Source organism: Eptesicus fuscus, chromosome 15, assembly GCF_027574615.1.
Source record: "Eptesicus fuscus isolate TK198812 chromosome 15, DD_ASM_mEF_20220401, whole genome shotgun sequence".
Lineage (NCBI taxonomy): Eukaryota > Metazoa > Chordata > Mammalia > Chiroptera > Vespertilionidae > Eptesicus > Eptesicus fuscus.
In genome coordinates, this window is record NC_072487.1 from 78811123 (window position 1) to 78828480 (window position 17358).

Genomic DNA, 17358 nt, shown 5'->3' on the forward strand with positions numbered 1-17358 from the left:
CCCAGTAGGAGGCACCCATGGATGATTCTCATCACTGATGTTTCTCTCTCTCCCTCTCTGAAATCAATAATAATAATAATAATAATAATAATAATAAAAGTATACAGAAAAGAAAAACTTACTTAAAAGAAAATAAACCGTCTGAGGCCGATGATAAGGGTCTCGCAGGGGCTCACCGGCTCCGTCAGCAGGTTTCGGGTTTCGGGAAGGCCGCGGGGCTGCCCTTGGCGGTCTGGCGGGCGCTCTGGCGCCAGGATTTTGCTCAAAGTTAGGGCGGGGGGAGGGCTGTTCTTTTTCCTTCCTCTTCTTTTTTTTTAATGAGCCAGAATCCCAGGAACTTGTTAACCTTTTTTTTTTTTAATTTTTAAATTGAGGTAACGTTGATTAATACGATTCTGTAAATTCCAGGTGTACCACACTAACTGGGCCTCTGTCTGCACTCCACACTCAACACCCAGTCTCCTCTCCTCCCTCACCGCGGCCGGCAGCACTGACATGCGCGGAGCAGAGCCTTCTGGGGCGAGGGAGACAGCCTGAGCCCGAACCGTGAAGTCTGCACAACTCTGCAGATTTACCAAAAACCATTAAATCCGCAAATTTACCAAAAACCATTGAATCGTCCACTGACAATGAGTCAATTTTGTGGCCTGTAAATGACACCTCAATCAAGCTGGTTTTAGAAAACAGGTCGTTATCTTGAAAGTTGGGGAGCTATTGGCTGGGGATTGGGGGGCAGTGAGCAGAGGACTGGGGGGGGGGGGCGGGGAGGAGGGTGCGCACGTGCGTACAATCTGAACACACCGTCTGTCCGCGTGTCCTGCCGTCACCGTCGCCCCTCACACCAACCGGAACCCCCGGGCCGGGCATGGCCGCCAAGGAGAGCGCAGGCTGGTCGGCAGGACACCCGCGGCTCCACCCCGGCCACCGGCCTCAGCGAGATGGGTCCCCAGTCCGATGTGGGCAGGGCGGGCGCAGTGACCCCGAAATCTTCCCAAAGGGGGTGACACACCCAGTTCCAAGGAAAAGCCCAGAGCCAGGGGGGACCCCGCGGGCGAGGGGCGGTGGGAGCTCCAGGTGTAACTGCCACCCCCTGAGGAGGAAAAGGAAACACCGCTTTGGGGGGGGGGGGGGCACTGCCCCGCATGAAGCAAGAACTAAGAAAAAAATACAGAAAAAGTAGGACTAAAGGCCAACAGAAAGCCACGCGCACACGCGCACGCCCCCTGAGCACCGCGACCAGGCGGCGGGGGCTGGGCAGGTCGGCTCCGTGTCCGGGTTTGGCCTCAGAGGCCGGACTCGTCCCCCAGCCGCGCAGCCCGTGGGTTTGGGGTGGACAGAGCTGAGGCTGACAATTCTGGGGCTCCCAGCCCCGGCCGCAGGGAGCAGCTCACCCCGTTCCCGCCCTGAGCCGGGGGCTGCGTGCCCCCCCCCCACCACCAGCGCCCCCACCAGCGCCTTTCCTCTGCGCCCGGACCCAACCCCCTCCCCTCCCCTCGGCCACGGTCCGACGAGAGCCCGCCCGCGAGCTGCTGGAGGGACACCAAGGGTGGGGGTCGGGCTGGGGTCAGAGGTGGGAGGGCCCACAACCTCTCTCCAGGTACCCTTGGCACCTGCTGGAGAACCGAACACCTCCCGCTTCCCCTCGGCGGCTCCCCCGCTTCCGCCCCCCCCCCCCCCCCCCCGGGACTGGCTGTTGTCATGCGTGTCCTCTATGCACCTGTCTCCCCGGGAGGCCAGGGGTCCCCCTCCGGTGGGCGGTGCACGCCGTCAGGGCGGCGAGGAGGCTGGGCACCCGCCCCTGCGGCCCAGTGCGGCCACCAGGCGGCAGCAATGAGCCGCCCTGGGGCTGCGGGAAGCGCCCGCAGAGCACAAGGGGGGCGGGCGGGGGTGCTGCCGGGTGACTGGGGAGGGTCCCGCCCGCTGGGGGGGCTCCCCCGGGCCTGGGGCGGGGACCAGGGCTCTGCGTACTCAGAGGCCTCCCCAGTCAGAGCTCTGGAGCAGGTTGGTGGCGCACAGGGAACCCGGAGGTCAGGTCCCCCGCTGAGGCCACCTCCGGCCTCTGTCACCCTGAGCGCGCCCCCTTCTGCAGCCTCCGGGCAGTTCCACTGGATCAGCTCACTGCGTGGACACGCACCCCATGGGCCTGCCTCCTGGGCCGGAGAAGCCGCTAGACATCCAGGCTTCCCCAGGATACCCGAGGCCACAGGGCTCCAGGCCAGGGGGCCCCAGAGCGGGCAGGCGCGTGTGCGTGTGCGTGTGCGTGTGCGTGTGCCGGGCCGGGTCACACACAGCTCTACAGGCGACCAACCGGCTGTGAGAGGCCATCTGCCCGGGTCACGGGTCACACCGCCCATCCCCCGGTGCCTGCGTCGTGGGCACACCGTGGGCGCAGAGGGATGTGGACGAATCAAGAACCCGGAGCGGGGCCGAGCGGAGGGGTGGGCAGTTGGGTTTATTAGGGGCCTCGGCGCGGGGCAAAGCCACAGGGTCCGCTCCCCACCTCCACCAGACGTCCCGGGCGTCCCGCCAGTGTCCGCGGCCGGCGCCCGGGCTACAGGAGGTTCACCCGGGCCACCACCTGCTTGCAGCCGGTGACGGCAAACTCACGGCCCGCGACGCGGTAGTAGCTGAGCTGCGCGGCCAGGCGCTCGGCGCGGGCCTGCTCGGGGAAGAAGCCCTCCCCGGCCATCTCGTCCCGGAAACAGCTGACCACGTCCTGCTTGTCCAGCAGCAGGAAGGGCACCACGGCCGCGGCCTGCCACAGCGGGTGCCCGCGCACCAGCAGCGCCTTCAGGCCGGCGCGCAGCTCCTCCTCGGCGCGGGCCCGATGCGCGCGGTCTGCGTGTGGGGCCGGCGTGCGGGACGCGTTCTGCAGCACGAAGCGCGTCACCTCCGCGCCGCCCGCGCTGCTGAGCAGCACGTAGACCGCGTTGTGGAAGCGATGCGGGCGCTGCGGCTGCAGGAGGCCGTGCAGCTCGTCCAGCAGCGCCGGCGGCATCAGCTCCACCTCGTCCAGCACCAGGAGCGGCGTCTTCTCCTCCGCCTCGGCCCGCGCCACCACGTCGGCCACGTGGCGCGCCAGCTCCTCGCGGCAGTCCTGCGGGGCGCGCGCCGAGGGGCAGTGGTGCCGCGCGTGGTACTGCACCACCAGCGCGCTGTCCTCCAGCACCGCGCGGAAGTGGCGCGCCAGCAGGCGGCCCACGTGGCTCTTGCCCACGCCGCTGGGCCCGTGCAGCGCCAGCAGCAGCGGGCGGCTGTGCACGTGCGTGGACAGGTAGTCCCGCAGCAGCGCCACGAGGCGCCCCACGGCCGCCGGCTGGCCGAACACGGCGCGCTGCAGCGCCTTCTCCAGCCCGTCCAGGTCGTAGCGCAGCGCGTTGTCGTCCAGGTTCTCGATGGCGTTGAGCACCTGGAAGCCCACGATGGCCACGAGCAGCAGCAGGCAGCTCTGCGCGCGGCTGTGGTGCTCGGCGCGCGGCCGGGACCTGCGCGCGGTGTCGGGGTAGAGCACCACGCGGCTGCGCCGTCGCTTCTTGCGCGGCGTCCTCGAGGCCAGCTCCGCGGGGCCGTCGAAGGTGAAGAACTGCGGCTGGTCCGCGCCCTCGCGAGGCGCCAGGGCCCCCGCGTCCAGCCCCGCGCCCGGCGTCAGCGGGCGCCGCTTGCGCTGGAGGCACACGCGGCGGCGCAGGCGGACCACGGCTCGCAGCGGCGCCATCACGCTCGGGCCGGGGGCGCGGGGAGCCGCGGCCGCGGGCTCCGAGACCGCGGGCTCCGCGCTGGGCTGGCCGCGGTCCATGGTGCGGGGGCGGCGCTCCGCATGCAGGTCGCCCTCCCTGCAACGGGAAGGCAGGAGGGTCTCCAGACTTCCGCCCGGGGACCCGGACCCTTTCCCCGAGAGAGCGCACCCCACGGGCGGCCCGGCTGCGGCCGGGGCTGCCCCACAGCCCGGGGTGCTGGGCCGGAGGGTCGCCCCTTCGGACCAGGAAGCGGCTCCCCGCGGGGCCCCATGCAAATCCCTCGCGTCCTCCCGTAAACAGCCGCGGGCCCAGAGGAAGTGGCTGGGGTGGGGGAGGGGAGCCACTCCGGGCAGCTTATCCGGCAGCCCCCCGGCTTCCTGGAGGAGGAGTCCGGGCCGGCCAGGCGCCGCCGATTAGGGGTGAAGATGGGTCAGGGCCCGACTCCGCCCCACCCGCCGCTCCGACGGCCAGGCGCCGAGGGCCCTCCCCCCGAGTGCCAAGAGGAGCCCCTGGAGCTGGGAGCCCCGCACACTTGGGGGGAGGGGGGGTCTGGCCGGAACTTCTGCTTTTTGGAATGGGCCCCAGCCCTGTTCCCAGGCAGAGCCCGGCCTCCCAGCCCCCGACCCTCCAAGACCCTCCCAACACCCCTCGGTTGAACACTGATGGAGGGGCAGGCGGGAGCCCCCAGAGACGGTGGGAGAGGGACAGACAGGAGCAGGACAGGGAAGAGCCCCTGAGGAGAGGGCTGGAGAGATGCGGGGTGCACCCCTGGCCCCCAAACCACCTCATACCTGCAGCTGCGTCAGGCCAGGCTCCTGCTGGACCCCAGCCCCCCAGGGCAGCCCCCCCGGGCAGCGCCGGACACTGGCTGCGACTCAGGAAGCAGGAAGCGCCGGCTTCGCTGGGGCCGGCGGGTCAGGGGCCCGGGGCCAGCTCAGGCGGAGGGCAGTGGCACCTGCGGGTCCCCAGGGAGTGTCCAGCGCGGAGGAACCCGCGGAAAGTTTCCGCTTCTACGCAAAGGAAGTGAGTCAGGGGTGTGTCCAGGGCGGGACTTGGGCTGGACGGAGGCGCCCGGCGGGGAGGCCTGGCTGGCTCGTCCCGGTCCCCTGACCAGTGGGTCTCAACTCCCCTCGCTGGGCATCGCCTCCACCGGGACCCCATGGGCCCCTGCACCTCCATCGGCCTCCACAGACACCGAGCACCCCCAGGGCCATCTCCTCTGGATCTGACCCTCACACGGCCCCCTGTGGGGGGAGGGGCGTCCACACATTCCTCCCTGTTCTCCCCACCTTCCTTCCCCTTCCCTGACCCCAATCTGGGGTCCCCAGAGTAGGGTTCATTTCCTTTTCTCCCTCCCCTCCCTCCCTCCCTGCCCAGGTCACTGTCCTCTCCGCCTCTTAAGGTGCTGACCTGCACTAGCACCCCAGTCCCACCATCCGCCTCGGGGTCCCCAGTGCCATCCACCCACCCACAGGATGGGGCCTCCCATTCCTTCATCTGGGCTGGAGGAGCCCAGCTTCACTGACCGTCTGTCCATCCTGACCTTGAGCCTCAGGGCACCCAGGGGTCCAGGCTGCTCACCCACTCCTCCCATAGCAGGGTTCCCTCCCTTCCTCTCCGGGGCCCACCGGGGAGGCCAGGTCCTGGCTCGATTCCCAGAGATGGAAGCAGCCGGAGGGAGCCTGAGCACCTGCCCCCGAGCTTCCCGCTCCCACAGGCCTGCCTGCGTCCTGGCCCCACCCCCTCTGGCCACTCCGACACAGCTGGCCGCTTCTCCCACTGGGTCCTTCCATCAGCGTACTAACAGGTATTTAATATTTTTTTTCATTGCAGAGAGGAAGGGAGAGGGAGAGGAACATCAGTGATGACAGTCACTGATCAGCTGCCTCCTGCACGCTCCCCACTGAGGATCGAGCCCACAACCCAGGCATGTGCCCTGACCAGGAATCGAACCGTGACCTCCTGGTTCACAGATGGATGCTCAACCACTGAGCCCCGCCGGCCGGGCTAAACATGTATTTCTTCCATCTTAAACAACACACAGCAAGCTCCGCCTGACCCGCCCCATAAGCCTTTGCTGTCCTTGGCCCTCCCAGGTGCCCCTGTCGCTCCCCCCCGCACCCGTCAAGGCCACGGACTTCCGTGGAGCAGGACCCTCAGCGTGTCACTGCTGGGGGCGGGGGGGGCAGTGTCCCATGTGGTGGCCTCTAGCAGCCTGGACAAGACAGCCACACCCAGAGCTTCCCCGCGACAGTGGCCCAGAGACGGACACGCCGGGAAGGCCTGACCCCGTGCGGCGACCCCCACCCCTCGGCACAGAAACACGCACCCGCTTTTACCAAAACGCTTTTATTGACACAGAAGTCACCGCGGACGAGCTGACCCTCCCTGCTCAGAGTGCAGCTGAGGAAGGCGCACACCTCTCCCAGGGTAAACTGAGGCAGCAGCTGGGGCCTGGGCTTTCCTCAGCCTGGGCAGGGCCCCCTTGGCCTGGGGTCCCAGTGCAGTGCACTGTCCACTGTCCAACACACAAGTCCTCAGAGGGCCAGGCTGACCAGCAATGTTGCCAACCTGTGCCCCACGCCAGCCGCCCACTCCCCTGGCGAGCAGGGGCGAGCCCCCATGCACCTGCAGGCCCCACAGTGCACACGGGAGGCAGAGCTCACGGCCGGAACGGTCCCGCGCCCACGCACACGACTGTCAGGTCAGGGTGGGGCGGAGGCGTGGAGGAGGCACCTGCCCAGGGGACCCCCCTGGGTCTCCGCTCAGCCACCACCCACCCACGAGCACCGTTCTGCCTCCAGGAGACACGGGTCCTGACAATCCCAGGCCAGGGGCTCCTGGCTGACCGGGCATGTCCTCCCAGGGCCCTGTCCACTCCCCAGCAAGTTGGGGACGTGTCAGAGGCCGGCCGGGGCGGGCACGGCAGGGAGGGGCAGCTCCAGGGCTGGGGGCTCGGCGGCCGGGGCCGGGCTGGGCTTGCGGTGGTCCAGCTGCTCCAGCTTCTCGCTGAGCTGCGAGTAGAGCTCCTTCACCGCCTCCCCGCTCTGTGGGAAGGCAGGGTGTGGGCAGGTCCTGGGCGAAGTCAGGGAGCCCCCGGGGTGCGGGGCAGGGCGGCACTCACCTGGCCGCTGGGCTCCAGCACCTTCTGCAGGGCCTGCAGCCTGGCGGGCGCCACGCGGTGGTGCAGGTGGAGGAGGAGCCGCAGCACGTGCCGCTGCACGTTCTCCTTCCTGCGAGAGGCCAGCGGGTGGGCTGCAGGGCCGCCCGCCCCACGTCCCGCGCAGCGCTCAGCCTGCCCAGCGGCGCCCGCCCCCTGCCCGTACCTCGGGGAGGCGGTGAGCAGGAAGCCGTCGAAGAGGCTGCTGCAGAAGTCCTCCAGGGCAAACTCCTCGGCCAGCAGCGCCAGGTTCCCCGTGAGCAGGTGCAGGAAGATGTCGCCGAAGGCCAGGTCGCTGAAGGTCTCCACTGCGGGCACAGCAGGGTCAGCCCGCTCCCGCCCCCCTTGCTGGGCCGCCCCCGCCCCCCGCCCCCTGCCCCCCGCCCCCCAGCAGCAATCCCTGGGGGACAGCAGAGCAGCCCTTCCAAGAGCAGGGTGCCCCCTGGTCCTGGGAGCCAGACGTGGGGCCTGGACAGGCCGGGGGGCGGGGAGGGGCCTGGGCCTCAGCAATGAGGTGGGTCTGCAGGGAGAGCCAGGAGGGATGGAGGCCCCGGGCTGGGGAGTAAGTGGGTCCCGGGAGTCAGAGAAGAAACAGAACGTGGGCGCTCAGTCCGCGTGGAGGGAGCAGCATGAAGCCACAGACATCAAAACCCGAGGGGACGCAGCAGCAGCGCCCGACTCCCAGCGACAACGGGGGCTCGAGGGCCTCGCTGGCTTCCGACGTGGCCCGGCCCGGGTGGCCCCGTGGTTGGGCGTCAACCTCTGAACCAGGAGGTCACGGCTAGATTCCTAGTCAGGGCACATGCCCAGGTGGTGGGCTCGATCCACAGTAGGGGGCGTGCAGGAGGCAGCTGGTCCGTGATTCTCCCTCATCACTGATGTTTCTCTCTCGCCCCCTTCTCCCTTCCTCTCTGAAATCCATAAAAAGTACATTTAAAAAAAGAAAAGAAAAAGAAACCACCTGAACAAAAATGTGTGACCATCAGAGACGTGGGCCCGGCCAGGACGTGGGCCGGGGACGTCACGGCCACATGGTTTTTCATGCCTTTCTTTCCTCGACACAACCCTACGCTGTCCACAGCTGGGGCCCTGGACTGTGGGACTCAGCGCTGACCACCAAGGGGACAGGGCCACACGCAGACTCCACGGAGGTGGGGGGTGGCCATGTGGCTTCACTTCCCACGATAAAAAGTCAAGAAACAGGAGGGAGCTGGTAAAGCCGACGTCCGTCCTCCCTAGAACCACGGGACCAGGAATAGCGTGTCCCCGCGGCCGTGACTGAGACCCGCCCACCCCAGGGCAGCAGGACGGCCCGACTGCACCGAAGACCCAGCCAAACCAAAGCACGGACGTGGACAGAGGACGAGGTGCACAGAGCCGCGTGCAGCCCTGCTCCTGGATGTCCACACGGGCAGAACAGCCTCCGGGGACACGTCCCGCGTCCCAGGAGCTCAGGGCCTGAGACAAGGGTCGATGCTGCACAACCAGGTGGGCCCAGCGCCGTCACCGGGTCCTGCTGAGGGGGAGGCCGTGCAGGAGGGCCCGAGTCAGACAGACAGGACGGAGGCACTGGGCGGACAGACTGACAGACGGGCGCTGGGAAGGTGGAGGGCGGGGCCACTAGCCAAGGATGGCCGGCCGCCCACGCCTCCCCTTTGACCCCGGGACTCTGACCTCCCAACAGGAAGAGTGGGTTCGAGGTGCTGGCTTAGCCGGTGGCTGCGGGTACCTATCCCCAGAGACCACTTCCCCACACAGAGTCTCCGGGAGACAACACGCTTCCTCCTCAGAAACGTCAGGACCCACAAGCACCCTCAGCGAGAACGTGCAAACCTTCAGAGAAGCTCACAACCGAGGAGCCCTGAGACAGAGAGGCCGTGAGCGAGGCCGTGGGCTGATGCTCCCAGCAGCCCCTTCTCCCTGGCTCATCCTGAGCTTGCTCAGGGTCCACTGAGACCTCGCTCTCTTCTTCCCGCTCGCACCCCACCCCCACCCATCCTCCCAGGGACAGGGCCTCCTCACCCTCCGGGGCTCCCTGAGGTCTGGGACCTGAGAGGCTGCACCCCCTTCCTTCGGGTTAAGGCGCCTCTCGCCACCTGGGGAGGACTCTGACAACAGGCAACAGGAGCAGAGGGTCTGAGAGCTCAGAGCTGAGCTCCTGGCCTTTTACCCTGACTTCCAGGAGGCGGGGAGGGGAGGGGAGGGGAGGGGAAGAGGGGAGGGGAGGGCGGTCACAGGGGGAGAGAGACGGGGAGGGATGGTGACAGCGGGGAGGGGAGGGGAGGGGAGGGGGGCGGTCATGGCGGGGAGGGGAGGGAAGGGGAAGAGGGGAGGGGAGGGCGGTCACAGGGCGGCCCCCTCACCCAGCCCGGGCAGCAGGCGGAGGAGCGCGTTCTTGTTCCTCTGCTTGGTGATGTGCAGCACGTAGTACAGCCCCACCTCGCAGGCCATGCGCTGCTCCTGCAGGAACCTGTGGGCGAGCCCCGCCCTGAGGAGCGCCCTTCACACAGCCCCCCGCCCCCCCCCCCCCCCCCGCCCCGCCCCGCCCAGCAGTACTTGGTGAAGCTCTCGGGCAGGGTGCTCGGGTAGGTGGCCGGGGCCCTCTCCTCCGCCGGGAGCTTCTGGTCCACGTTGAAGGCGTGGTCGTCCACCACGAAGGACATGAGCGTCGGCAGGAACTTGGTGATGAGCTCCACCTCCTGGGGGGGCGGGGGCTCAGCCGGCACAGCCCCGCCCACCGCCCCGCCCCTTACAGCCCCGCCCACAGCCCCGCCCCGCCCCCTTACAGCCCCGCCCCTGCAGCCCCCCTGCAGGCCCATTACCATCCTCGGCTCCTTGAAGACCTGGCTGTCGATCATGTCCCAGGCCCCCTGGCCCAGCGCCAGCAGCCTGAGCAGCAGCAGCAGGTCAGGGCTGTCCTGCGGAGAACAGGCCTCAGCGCCAGCTCCCCGGCGCCTCCCCCGTCGCTCAATGGGGTGCTGGCCGCCCCGTCCACTCCCACACGCCCTGCCCTCGCCCCGAAGGCCGCACGTGGCCAGCCAAGCGCACTCACCCTGGGCAGCGTCTCCTGGCTGACCAGCTCCTGCAGGTGCCTGACAGTGCTCAGGGACAGCGTGTTGATGGCGAAGGGGTCACACAGGATCATGGACAGGTCCCTGCAAAGCAGCCGCGTTCACGCAGAAGCTGCGGCCCACGGAGGGCAGCCACGCCGGGCGGCCTCCCTCCGACCCTGGAGACGGCCCTCCCCCCAGGGCGAGCCCACCCCCTGCACTCCTTCCCCAGAGGCTCACAGTTTGAAACTTGCACCCAACTTACAACCCTGAGGAGTTAAAAAGTTCTCACGGAAATTAAGCCACGTTTGGTTCTGGGACCTGACCCTGACTCCGCCTTTCAGCCGCGTCCCAGACACATCCTAGGGTAGTGGGCACGGCGGCGGGGTGGCCCTCACCACCCCTAGCACGCGGCCCACAGACGAGTCTCCACCGTGGGACGGGGTGCCCAGCCCCCCTTAGACGCGCTGGAATCGCCACCCCAGTGGACAGGGCGTGCTCATCTGGACACCGGTGGACAGGACGGGGACTGGGCTCCACAAAAGGCCAACCCTCACCCCAGGACTTGCTCCTGACCCTTCTTCACTCCGTCGAGAAACCCCTGCAGCTCGCGCGCCCGCTTGCTGTCCACGAAGCGCTCCCGGATGCAGGCGTCCAGGCACCAGGTGAACTGCAGGGGAGTCAGGGCGTGAGGAGGCCCTGCTCGCCCTCGGCTCTCACTGCCCAGGCCTTGGAGGGTCAGGGCACCCGCGTCACCTCGCCAAGACCCGGCTCGGGGCCAGGACCTGTCCCAGGAGCAGGACGCACAGAGGCAAAGAGGACTGGGTCCCCACCCATCTGCCGTGTGGGGGAGACAATGTACGAGTTTGTTCTGAAGGGGCCCCCTCTCGGGCCTCAGAATGACACCATCTCGGCTGCACAGCATCCGAGGGGACGCGGGCGGAGCAGAGCCCAGGTCCCAGAGCAGCCTGAGGCCCGAGGGGAGGGCCAGGCCCGGGAAACCCGGGAGGCTGCAGAGGCATCCAGGAGGGGCGCCCGCAGCCCCGGAGGGAGTGACGGAACGGGCAGGTGAGGAGACGTGGCCAGGGGCGCCCCGCCCAGCCGAGTCAGCGCTGGCAGCAGGGCTGCGCAGACGTGGTGGTCAGGCGGGCAGTCCGAGCCCAGGTGCCAGGACCTGGCAGCCACCAGGGAGGGGAGAGGCGCCGGAGGCCAGAGGGAAGGGCTGGCGGGCGGGGGGGCACCTTGTGGCACGGGTCCACGGAGCAGATGTCGCCCACGTCCAGGTCGTGCAGGGACATGAGCAGCTCGGCGCGCAGCGTGCAGTAGTGCACGTTCCGTGTGCGCAGGAAGAGGGTCCGCAGGAACTGCAGCACCATGTCGTACAGCTTCACGTTCCGCCCCACCATCTGCGTCAGCTTCTGCACCACCTGGGGCGAGACCCGGGCCGCGGCGTCACACACAGCCGTGGGCACACACAGCCGCGGGGCACACACAGCCGTGGGCACACACAGCCGTGGGGGCGCACTCACAGCCGTGGGCACACACAGCCGTGGGCACACACAGCCGTGGGCACACACAGCCGTGGGCACACACAGCCGTGGGGGCGCGCACACACAGCCGTGGGGGAGCACACACAGCCGTGGGCACACACAGCCGTGGGCACACACAGCCGTGGGCACACACAGCCATGGGGGCGCACACAGCCGTGGGGCCGCACACAGCCGTGGGGCCGCACACAGCCGTGGGGGCACACACACAGCCGTGGGGGCGCACACACAGCCGTGGGGCACACACAGCCGTGGGCACACACAGCCGTGGGCGCGCACACACAGCCGTGGGCACACACAGCCGTGGGCGCGCATACACAGCCGTGGGGGTGCAGTCACAGCTGTGGGCACACACAGCCGTGGGGGTGTACACACAGCCTTGGGGGCGCACACACAGCCGTGGGCACACACAGCCGTGGGCACACACAGCCGTGGGCACACACAGCCGTGGGGGCGCACACACAGCCGTGGGGGCGCACACACAGCCGTGGGCACACACAGCCGTGGGGGAGCACACACAGCCGTGGGCACACACAGCCGTGGGCACACACAGCCGTGGGGGCGCACACACAGCCGTGGGGGCGCACACACAGCCGTGGGGGCGCACACACAGCCGTGGGGGCGCACACACAGCCGTGGGGGCGCACACACAGCCGTGGGGGCACACACACAGCCGTGGGGGCGCACACACAGCCGTGGGCACACACAGCCGTGGGGCACACACAGCCGTGGGCACACACAGCCGTGGGGCACACACAGCCGCGGGCACACACAGCCATGGGCATAGAGGGCCGCAGCGACATGAACGGCCACAGCCCCGCCCGCTCCCCTGCCACACAACCTCCTACTTTGGGCTGAAAGTCTCCTCTCCCCGGACCCTGGCCCGGGTCGGGTGGCGGTGTTTCTGGTTCGAAGGAGGTGAAGCCCATGCAAGGCCCACAGGGTCCCGGAAAGGCCACCGGCCTGTGTCCTCAGCTGCACCCAAGGCCCAGGTCCGCCCCGCCCACCCAGCCAGGGACGTGGGGAGACCCGGGCCGTCGAGGACGCGGTCCTCAGTGGGTGGGCAGAGCTTTGCTGCTGTCCTCTCCGGTCCTGGCCTCGACCTGAGTCCCTGCACCACGACCTGGGCCTCCGATGTCACGGCCAGCCCTGGCCCTGGGTCCGCCCAGCCTCGCACTTGAAAAGGGGGCACAACGTGGGCCACCGACCAGGGCTCATGGCTGAGCCCCACCCGAGGGCCACGGGGCAGCGGTGGAGGCCGCAGGAGGGGACCTGGCGTGGAGGGGAGCGAGGAGGAGGGACAGGAGACCACGGCAGACACAGCCGAAGGCCCAGCTTCCCCAAGACGAGCGGGAGGCAGAGGACGGCAGAGACCCTGCTCGGCTCGGCAGGAAGCAGTGCGCCCCCCCCCCGGCCAGACCCCAACTCCCACCAAACACACAGACTCCGGTGAGCGGACGGGAGAGGATCCACAGAACGCCATGCGCCACTCTGTCAGCCTCTGCCGCTGGTCACCACACAGGCCCCGCAGCCCGCTTGCTCGGCCTCCCTCCCGGAACCCAGGCAGGCACCTTCCGCGACCCCTCCTCACAGGAAAGGCCAGTCTCCACGGGGGCTGCCAGCCTCCACCCCTCCCCCACTCCCCTCGTGCCCTGGGCTCCGGCCACACGGCCTCCGTCGCCCTCAGCAAGCCCAGCCTGCCCTCCGCCAGGCCCCTGCTCACACGTCCCCCGCTCCTCTGCTGCCTCCTGTCCTCACAGCCCTCGCCCACCCGCCCAGCCCTCGGTGACCAACATGTGACATTTACTGCAGAGCGTCTGCTCCCCCATGAGACTTCGAGTGCCCCACGCAAGAGCCCCCAAACCCCAGGGTTGCCGAAGGGCCCAGGCACCTATGGCAGGCAGGCAGCACTCAAGAAATGTCTGTCAAAGCAACTAATGAACCCGACGTAAAAGCGGAAGAAATCGTCCCAGAGCTGAAGGAAGACACGCTGAGCTTCAGCGACAAGACTGGCCGAGGTGCAGTCACGTCCCTGACACCCAAAGGCCCAGCCTGGGCACAGGGAGGCCACCCCGTGACCGGTCACATGTACAAACCCAGCCTTCCGGGAGCAAACACCCCACACGTTCGGGGGGCTGGGGAGGGGCTGGCCAGGGCCCTCAGCCACCCCACCCCGCCCGCCTCACCTCGCCTTGGCGCCGCGTCCTGGGGGAAGGGCTGAAGAAGTTGTGCAGGACGGAGAGCTCCGTGCTGAAGAGCGCGCGCTCCTTCTCCAGGATGTACTGCTTCAGCAGAGGGGACACCTCGTCCCCAAAGAGCGCCTGGTTGTCCTGCCAGATCTGCCGCTTCACCTCCACGGCGCAGGCCCGGTACAGCTCCTTGTCGGCCATGACCAGCTTCAGCTTCTTCTCAGGGACCTACACGACCACACAGGGTCTGCTTCCAGACAGGTATGGGGCCTGGCCGGCGTGGCTCAGGGGTTGAGCATTGACCCATGAGCCAGGAGGTCACAGTTTGATTCCCAGTCGGGGCACACACTAGGGTTGCAGGCTCAATCCCCAGGGGGGGATGTGCAGGAGGCATTGATCAATGATTCTCTCTCATCAGTGACGTTCCTATCTTTCTCTCCCTCCTCCTTCTATTCTGAAATCAATAAAAACACTAGAGGCCCGTTGCACGAAGATTCGTGCAAGAATACGCCTTCCTTCCCCTGGCTGCCGGCACCCGGGACCCAGGCCGGAGCCGCCTTCCACCTGCGCACACTGCCCAGAGGCCCCGAGCATCCGGGCCGCTGCCATCTTTGTCACGTCAATTTGTATATTCCCTCCTTACTGGCTGTGGGTGCCGCCATCTTTGTCGCAAAGTGAGTCAATTTGCATATTCCATCTTTATTAGATAGGATATTAAAAAAAAAAAAAAAAAAGAGCGCCTGGTCGTCCTGCCAGATCTGCCGCGTCACCTCCTTCACGAGGCCTCAGCACCACGCCCCCCGGACAGAGACACCTCAAACCCAGCCCCAACTGAAAGCACCTGTGGCTACCCCAGCCCCGCAGGTACAGGCAGCCATGCTAAACGGGCACAGCTCTTTCCCAGAAAGGGGCCCACACCCCCAGCCCAGAGAACACACTCCCAGTCACCCACCCCCGGGGCAGGCGCCTCGGGAACCCTCCCGGGTCCACGCGCTGTGCTGACCCGCGGCGCTCACCTTGGGCAAGTGCTTCATGACGCACATCACCACCGGCTGCAGCGACGGCATCTTCACCAAGGAAAAGCTCTTCTCCAGCAGGTCCTCCAGCTTCTTGTACCTGGGGACGCGGGTGGCTGAGAAGTGGCACCGCACCAAGCCGGTGAAGGGACGGGCGTCCCCAGGCGGGCCACCTGGGGGACAGGCCCCTGCTCCGAGGGGGACGCGTCCCCAAGGGGACAGGAGGTCTGCGGAGCCAGGCCCCATCCTGAGAGGGGGCTGCGCGGCCACCTGCCGCCTACCTCTCCTCAGCCTTCCCCTCCGAGGCGATGGCCGACACGCGCTCCAGCAGCTTTTCCCGCAGCTCGTCGAACACGGACTGGTGGAACTCCAGCCGCGGCGTCCCGTGCAGGTCCAAGAAGGGCAAGGCCGACTGCAGGGAGGGCAGCAGCACGCCATTCTCTGTCTGGGGAAGCGGAGGGTCAGGGGGGGCGATTCTGCTTGCTCGGGGCAACAACAGAAAGCACAGTGGCAGCCACGTCTGGCCTGGCACCGCGGGTGTTCCCGGCGGCGCCGGTCCTAACTACAGAGCCACCCAGAGGTCCGACCACGGGCACTAGCTCGGGACACCTGGTCCCTCCATCCGGGGAACAGATCAGAGGGAGCAAAATCCGCCCACTTCCCACGCGACCCCGCCCCCGCGCCGAGGCCTCCCGCGCCCACGGCCCGGCCTCCGCGCCCACCCACCTGGAACTGCTCGATCGCCTTGAGCGGCTCCGTGCAGTTGGTGAGCGTCTCCTTCAGGTCCTCGCCATTGGCCACGCCCAGGTCCTGCAGCCCCGCGAACAGGGCCGAGGCCCCGGTCCCAGGCCGGCTCGGCGCCCCATCCCCACCGCGCTCCGCCGGCGCCGCCGCGGCCGCCGCAGACCCCCCGGCAGCCCGCTCGCTCGGGCCGCGGGGGCCGCCTGAACTCCTCTCCCCGGCGCCCTCCAGCTCGGCCAGGTCCCGCCCGGAGCGCGGCGCCGCCGGGACCAAAACCGCCCACTTCCGCCCCGCCCCGCGTGTCCCGGGCTAAGCAGCCCGGGCCGGAAACGCCAGCGCCGCGCGGAGGTTCCTAGGAGAGGAGCCGGCCGGGCTGAGCGGCTGCGCGCGGCCTCAGCTAGGCCCCGCCCTCCGCCCGGCCTCGGGCGCCGCTTCCCCCGCCCCGCCGCAGGGTCGGCCCAACGGGGTTGCCGCCCGCCCTCTGGCCTCGTCCTCCCGTCTGGGCCCCGGGGGCAGGCGTGTGGAGGGCGCGGTGTGCGGGGCACCGCGGCGGGGGCGGAGGCGGGCACGGGAGCGGGGACGTTTCTATGAACTGCAGAACTGACGTTTTTGCCGAATAGGTTTTTTATTATGAGAAACCCTGTGGCCGACCTCACGGCCAGCCTCGTGACGCTGAGAAATGGTCTGTTAAGGACAGAGACCTGTAATGAATCGGGAGGGCCTGTGGGAGGAGCTCTCGGGTGGCGTCACTCCGAGTGTCGCACCAGTCCTTCCCCAACTTCCGCTTCCGGTCGGTGCCACTCGGCGGGGGCTCCGCTGGCTCCCGGCTCGGCCCTCTCCTGGGGCCCGGCTCCGCGCTGTGCTCCGGGGCCCCCAGGCTTCCCTCCGGAACCGTCCAGCGGTTTCTTGTATTTTTTTTCTTTTTTTCCCCAGCGGTTTCTTGTTAAAGCCCGTGCTTGTCCGTCTGCCTCTGATCGATTCGATGAGTCTTCCCGTTTCCTCGGGGATCAGGCTGTTTTGAGACTGGCTCGCCGTTGGCCCTCGCTTTTTGGAATAGGGGGTGTCTGGACTGAAACCCGCCAGCCTTGGTTCCGGCCCCGGACTGGACTGTCTTGTTGAAAGCGCCCAGCGGTTGCCCGGCCCTCCGGACCGCAGGCTGCCTCCTCCAGCGGGCTGCTGGCCTTTGGCCTGCCCCTCCGTGACCGGCGGCCTGGACTCCGACCTGCCGCCGCTGGAGAGATTGCCGCTGGCTCTGGAGAACTCTCCGAAAAGTGGGGTCTCAGTTACTTAAGTATTTTAAGGCCGCCCCTCCTCCAGGAACTCGGGTTTGAAAGATGAGGTCACGCTTCATGGGCATGTTTCACTAAATGGACAGATCTGACCAAAAGTAATTCAGAATGTCAGGGGCCACTGTGGGGAACCTTGGATATTTCCAAACTTTTTTTTTTTCTTAATTGATTCTACAAAGAGGAAGGGGGAGGGGAGAGAGAGAGAAACATCAATTGGCTGCTTCCCCAACTGGGGATTGAACCCGAAGCCTGGGTATGTGCCCTGACTGCGAATCGAACCTGTCACCTTTTTGGCATACAGGACAACGCTCCACATCGGCCAGAGCCAGACTTACTTTCGTAAAACCGAACAGGACAGTCACAGCGCTGAAACTGGCAAAGATGAACGGAATGCCTATTTCCAGTGGTATTTTGAGGCTTACAAACATTACCTAGAATCTTAAGATGCCTCTTTACAAAATAAAATTTCAGCATGAACAGGGGCTGTTGAACTTTTCAAGTGGGGAACGGGACATGGAAACATAATAGGGTGGTGAAGGCTTGAGGCAAGGGGCGAGGGGGAGGTCTAGAAAGGTCAATGGAGAAAAGAGGGAACGTACGTAATATGTTCAACAACAAAGATTTTTTTA

The 17358-nt window shown here is 67.1% G+C and overlaps 2 protein-coding genes across 2 annotated transcripts; both read right to left on the bottom strand.

Annotated features, from left to right (window-relative positions):
* Positions 1-2432: 2432 nt before the first annotated feature.
* TOR4A (torsin family 4 member A) lies at positions 2433-4745 on the bottom strand. The gene is made up of 2 exons (XM_008152653.3): positions 4529-4745; positions 2433-3833 (listed from the first exon to the last, which is right to left on the bottom strand). Exon 2 carries the CDS (start codon positions 3794-3796, stop codon positions 2552-2554), a length of 1245 nt encoding a protein of 414 aa, XP_008150875.2. The 5' UTR covers positions 3797-3833; positions 4529-4745; the 3' UTR covers positions 2433-2551.
* A 1331-nt stretch (positions 4746-6076) lies between these two features.
* Positions 6077-17045, bottom strand: NELFB (negative elongation factor complex member B). The gene is made up of 14 exons (XM_008152465.3): positions 17016-17045; positions 15426-15749; positions 14981-15144; positions 14700-14799; positions 13681-13911; positions 11189-11374; positions 10505-10617; positions 9950-10052; positions 9720-9815; positions 9454-9596; positions 9261-9367; positions 7064-7205; positions 6862-6970; positions 6077-6784 (listed from the first exon to the last, which is right to left on the bottom strand). The coding sequence occupies exons 1-14, from the start codon at positions 17043-17045 to the stop codon at positions 6638-6640; spliced, it is 1995 nt and encodes a 664-aa protein (XP_008150687.3). The 3' UTR covers positions 6077-6637.
* Between the last annotated feature and the right edge of the window lie 313 nt (positions 17046-17358).

Excerpts from the sequence above, each read along its gene's own strand:
- TOR4A (XM_008152653.3), bottom strand. The coding sequence starts at position 3,796 with ATGGACCGCGGCCAGCCCAGCGCGGAGCCCGCGGTCTCGGAGCCCGCG.
- NELFB (XM_008152465.3), bottom strand. The coding sequence starts at position 17,045 with ATGTGGAGCGTTGTCCTGTATGCCAAAAAG. Across the intron at positions 6,971-7,063 it reads CTGCTCACCGCCTCCCCGAG|GAAGGAGAACGTGCAGCGGC; the intron begins GTACGGGCAGGG and ends GGCCTCTCGCAG. Across the intron at positions 6,785-6,861 it reads TGCTGGAGCCCAGCGGCCAG|AGCGGGGAGGCGGTGAAGGA; the intron begins GTGAGTGCCGCC and ends GCCTTCCCACAG.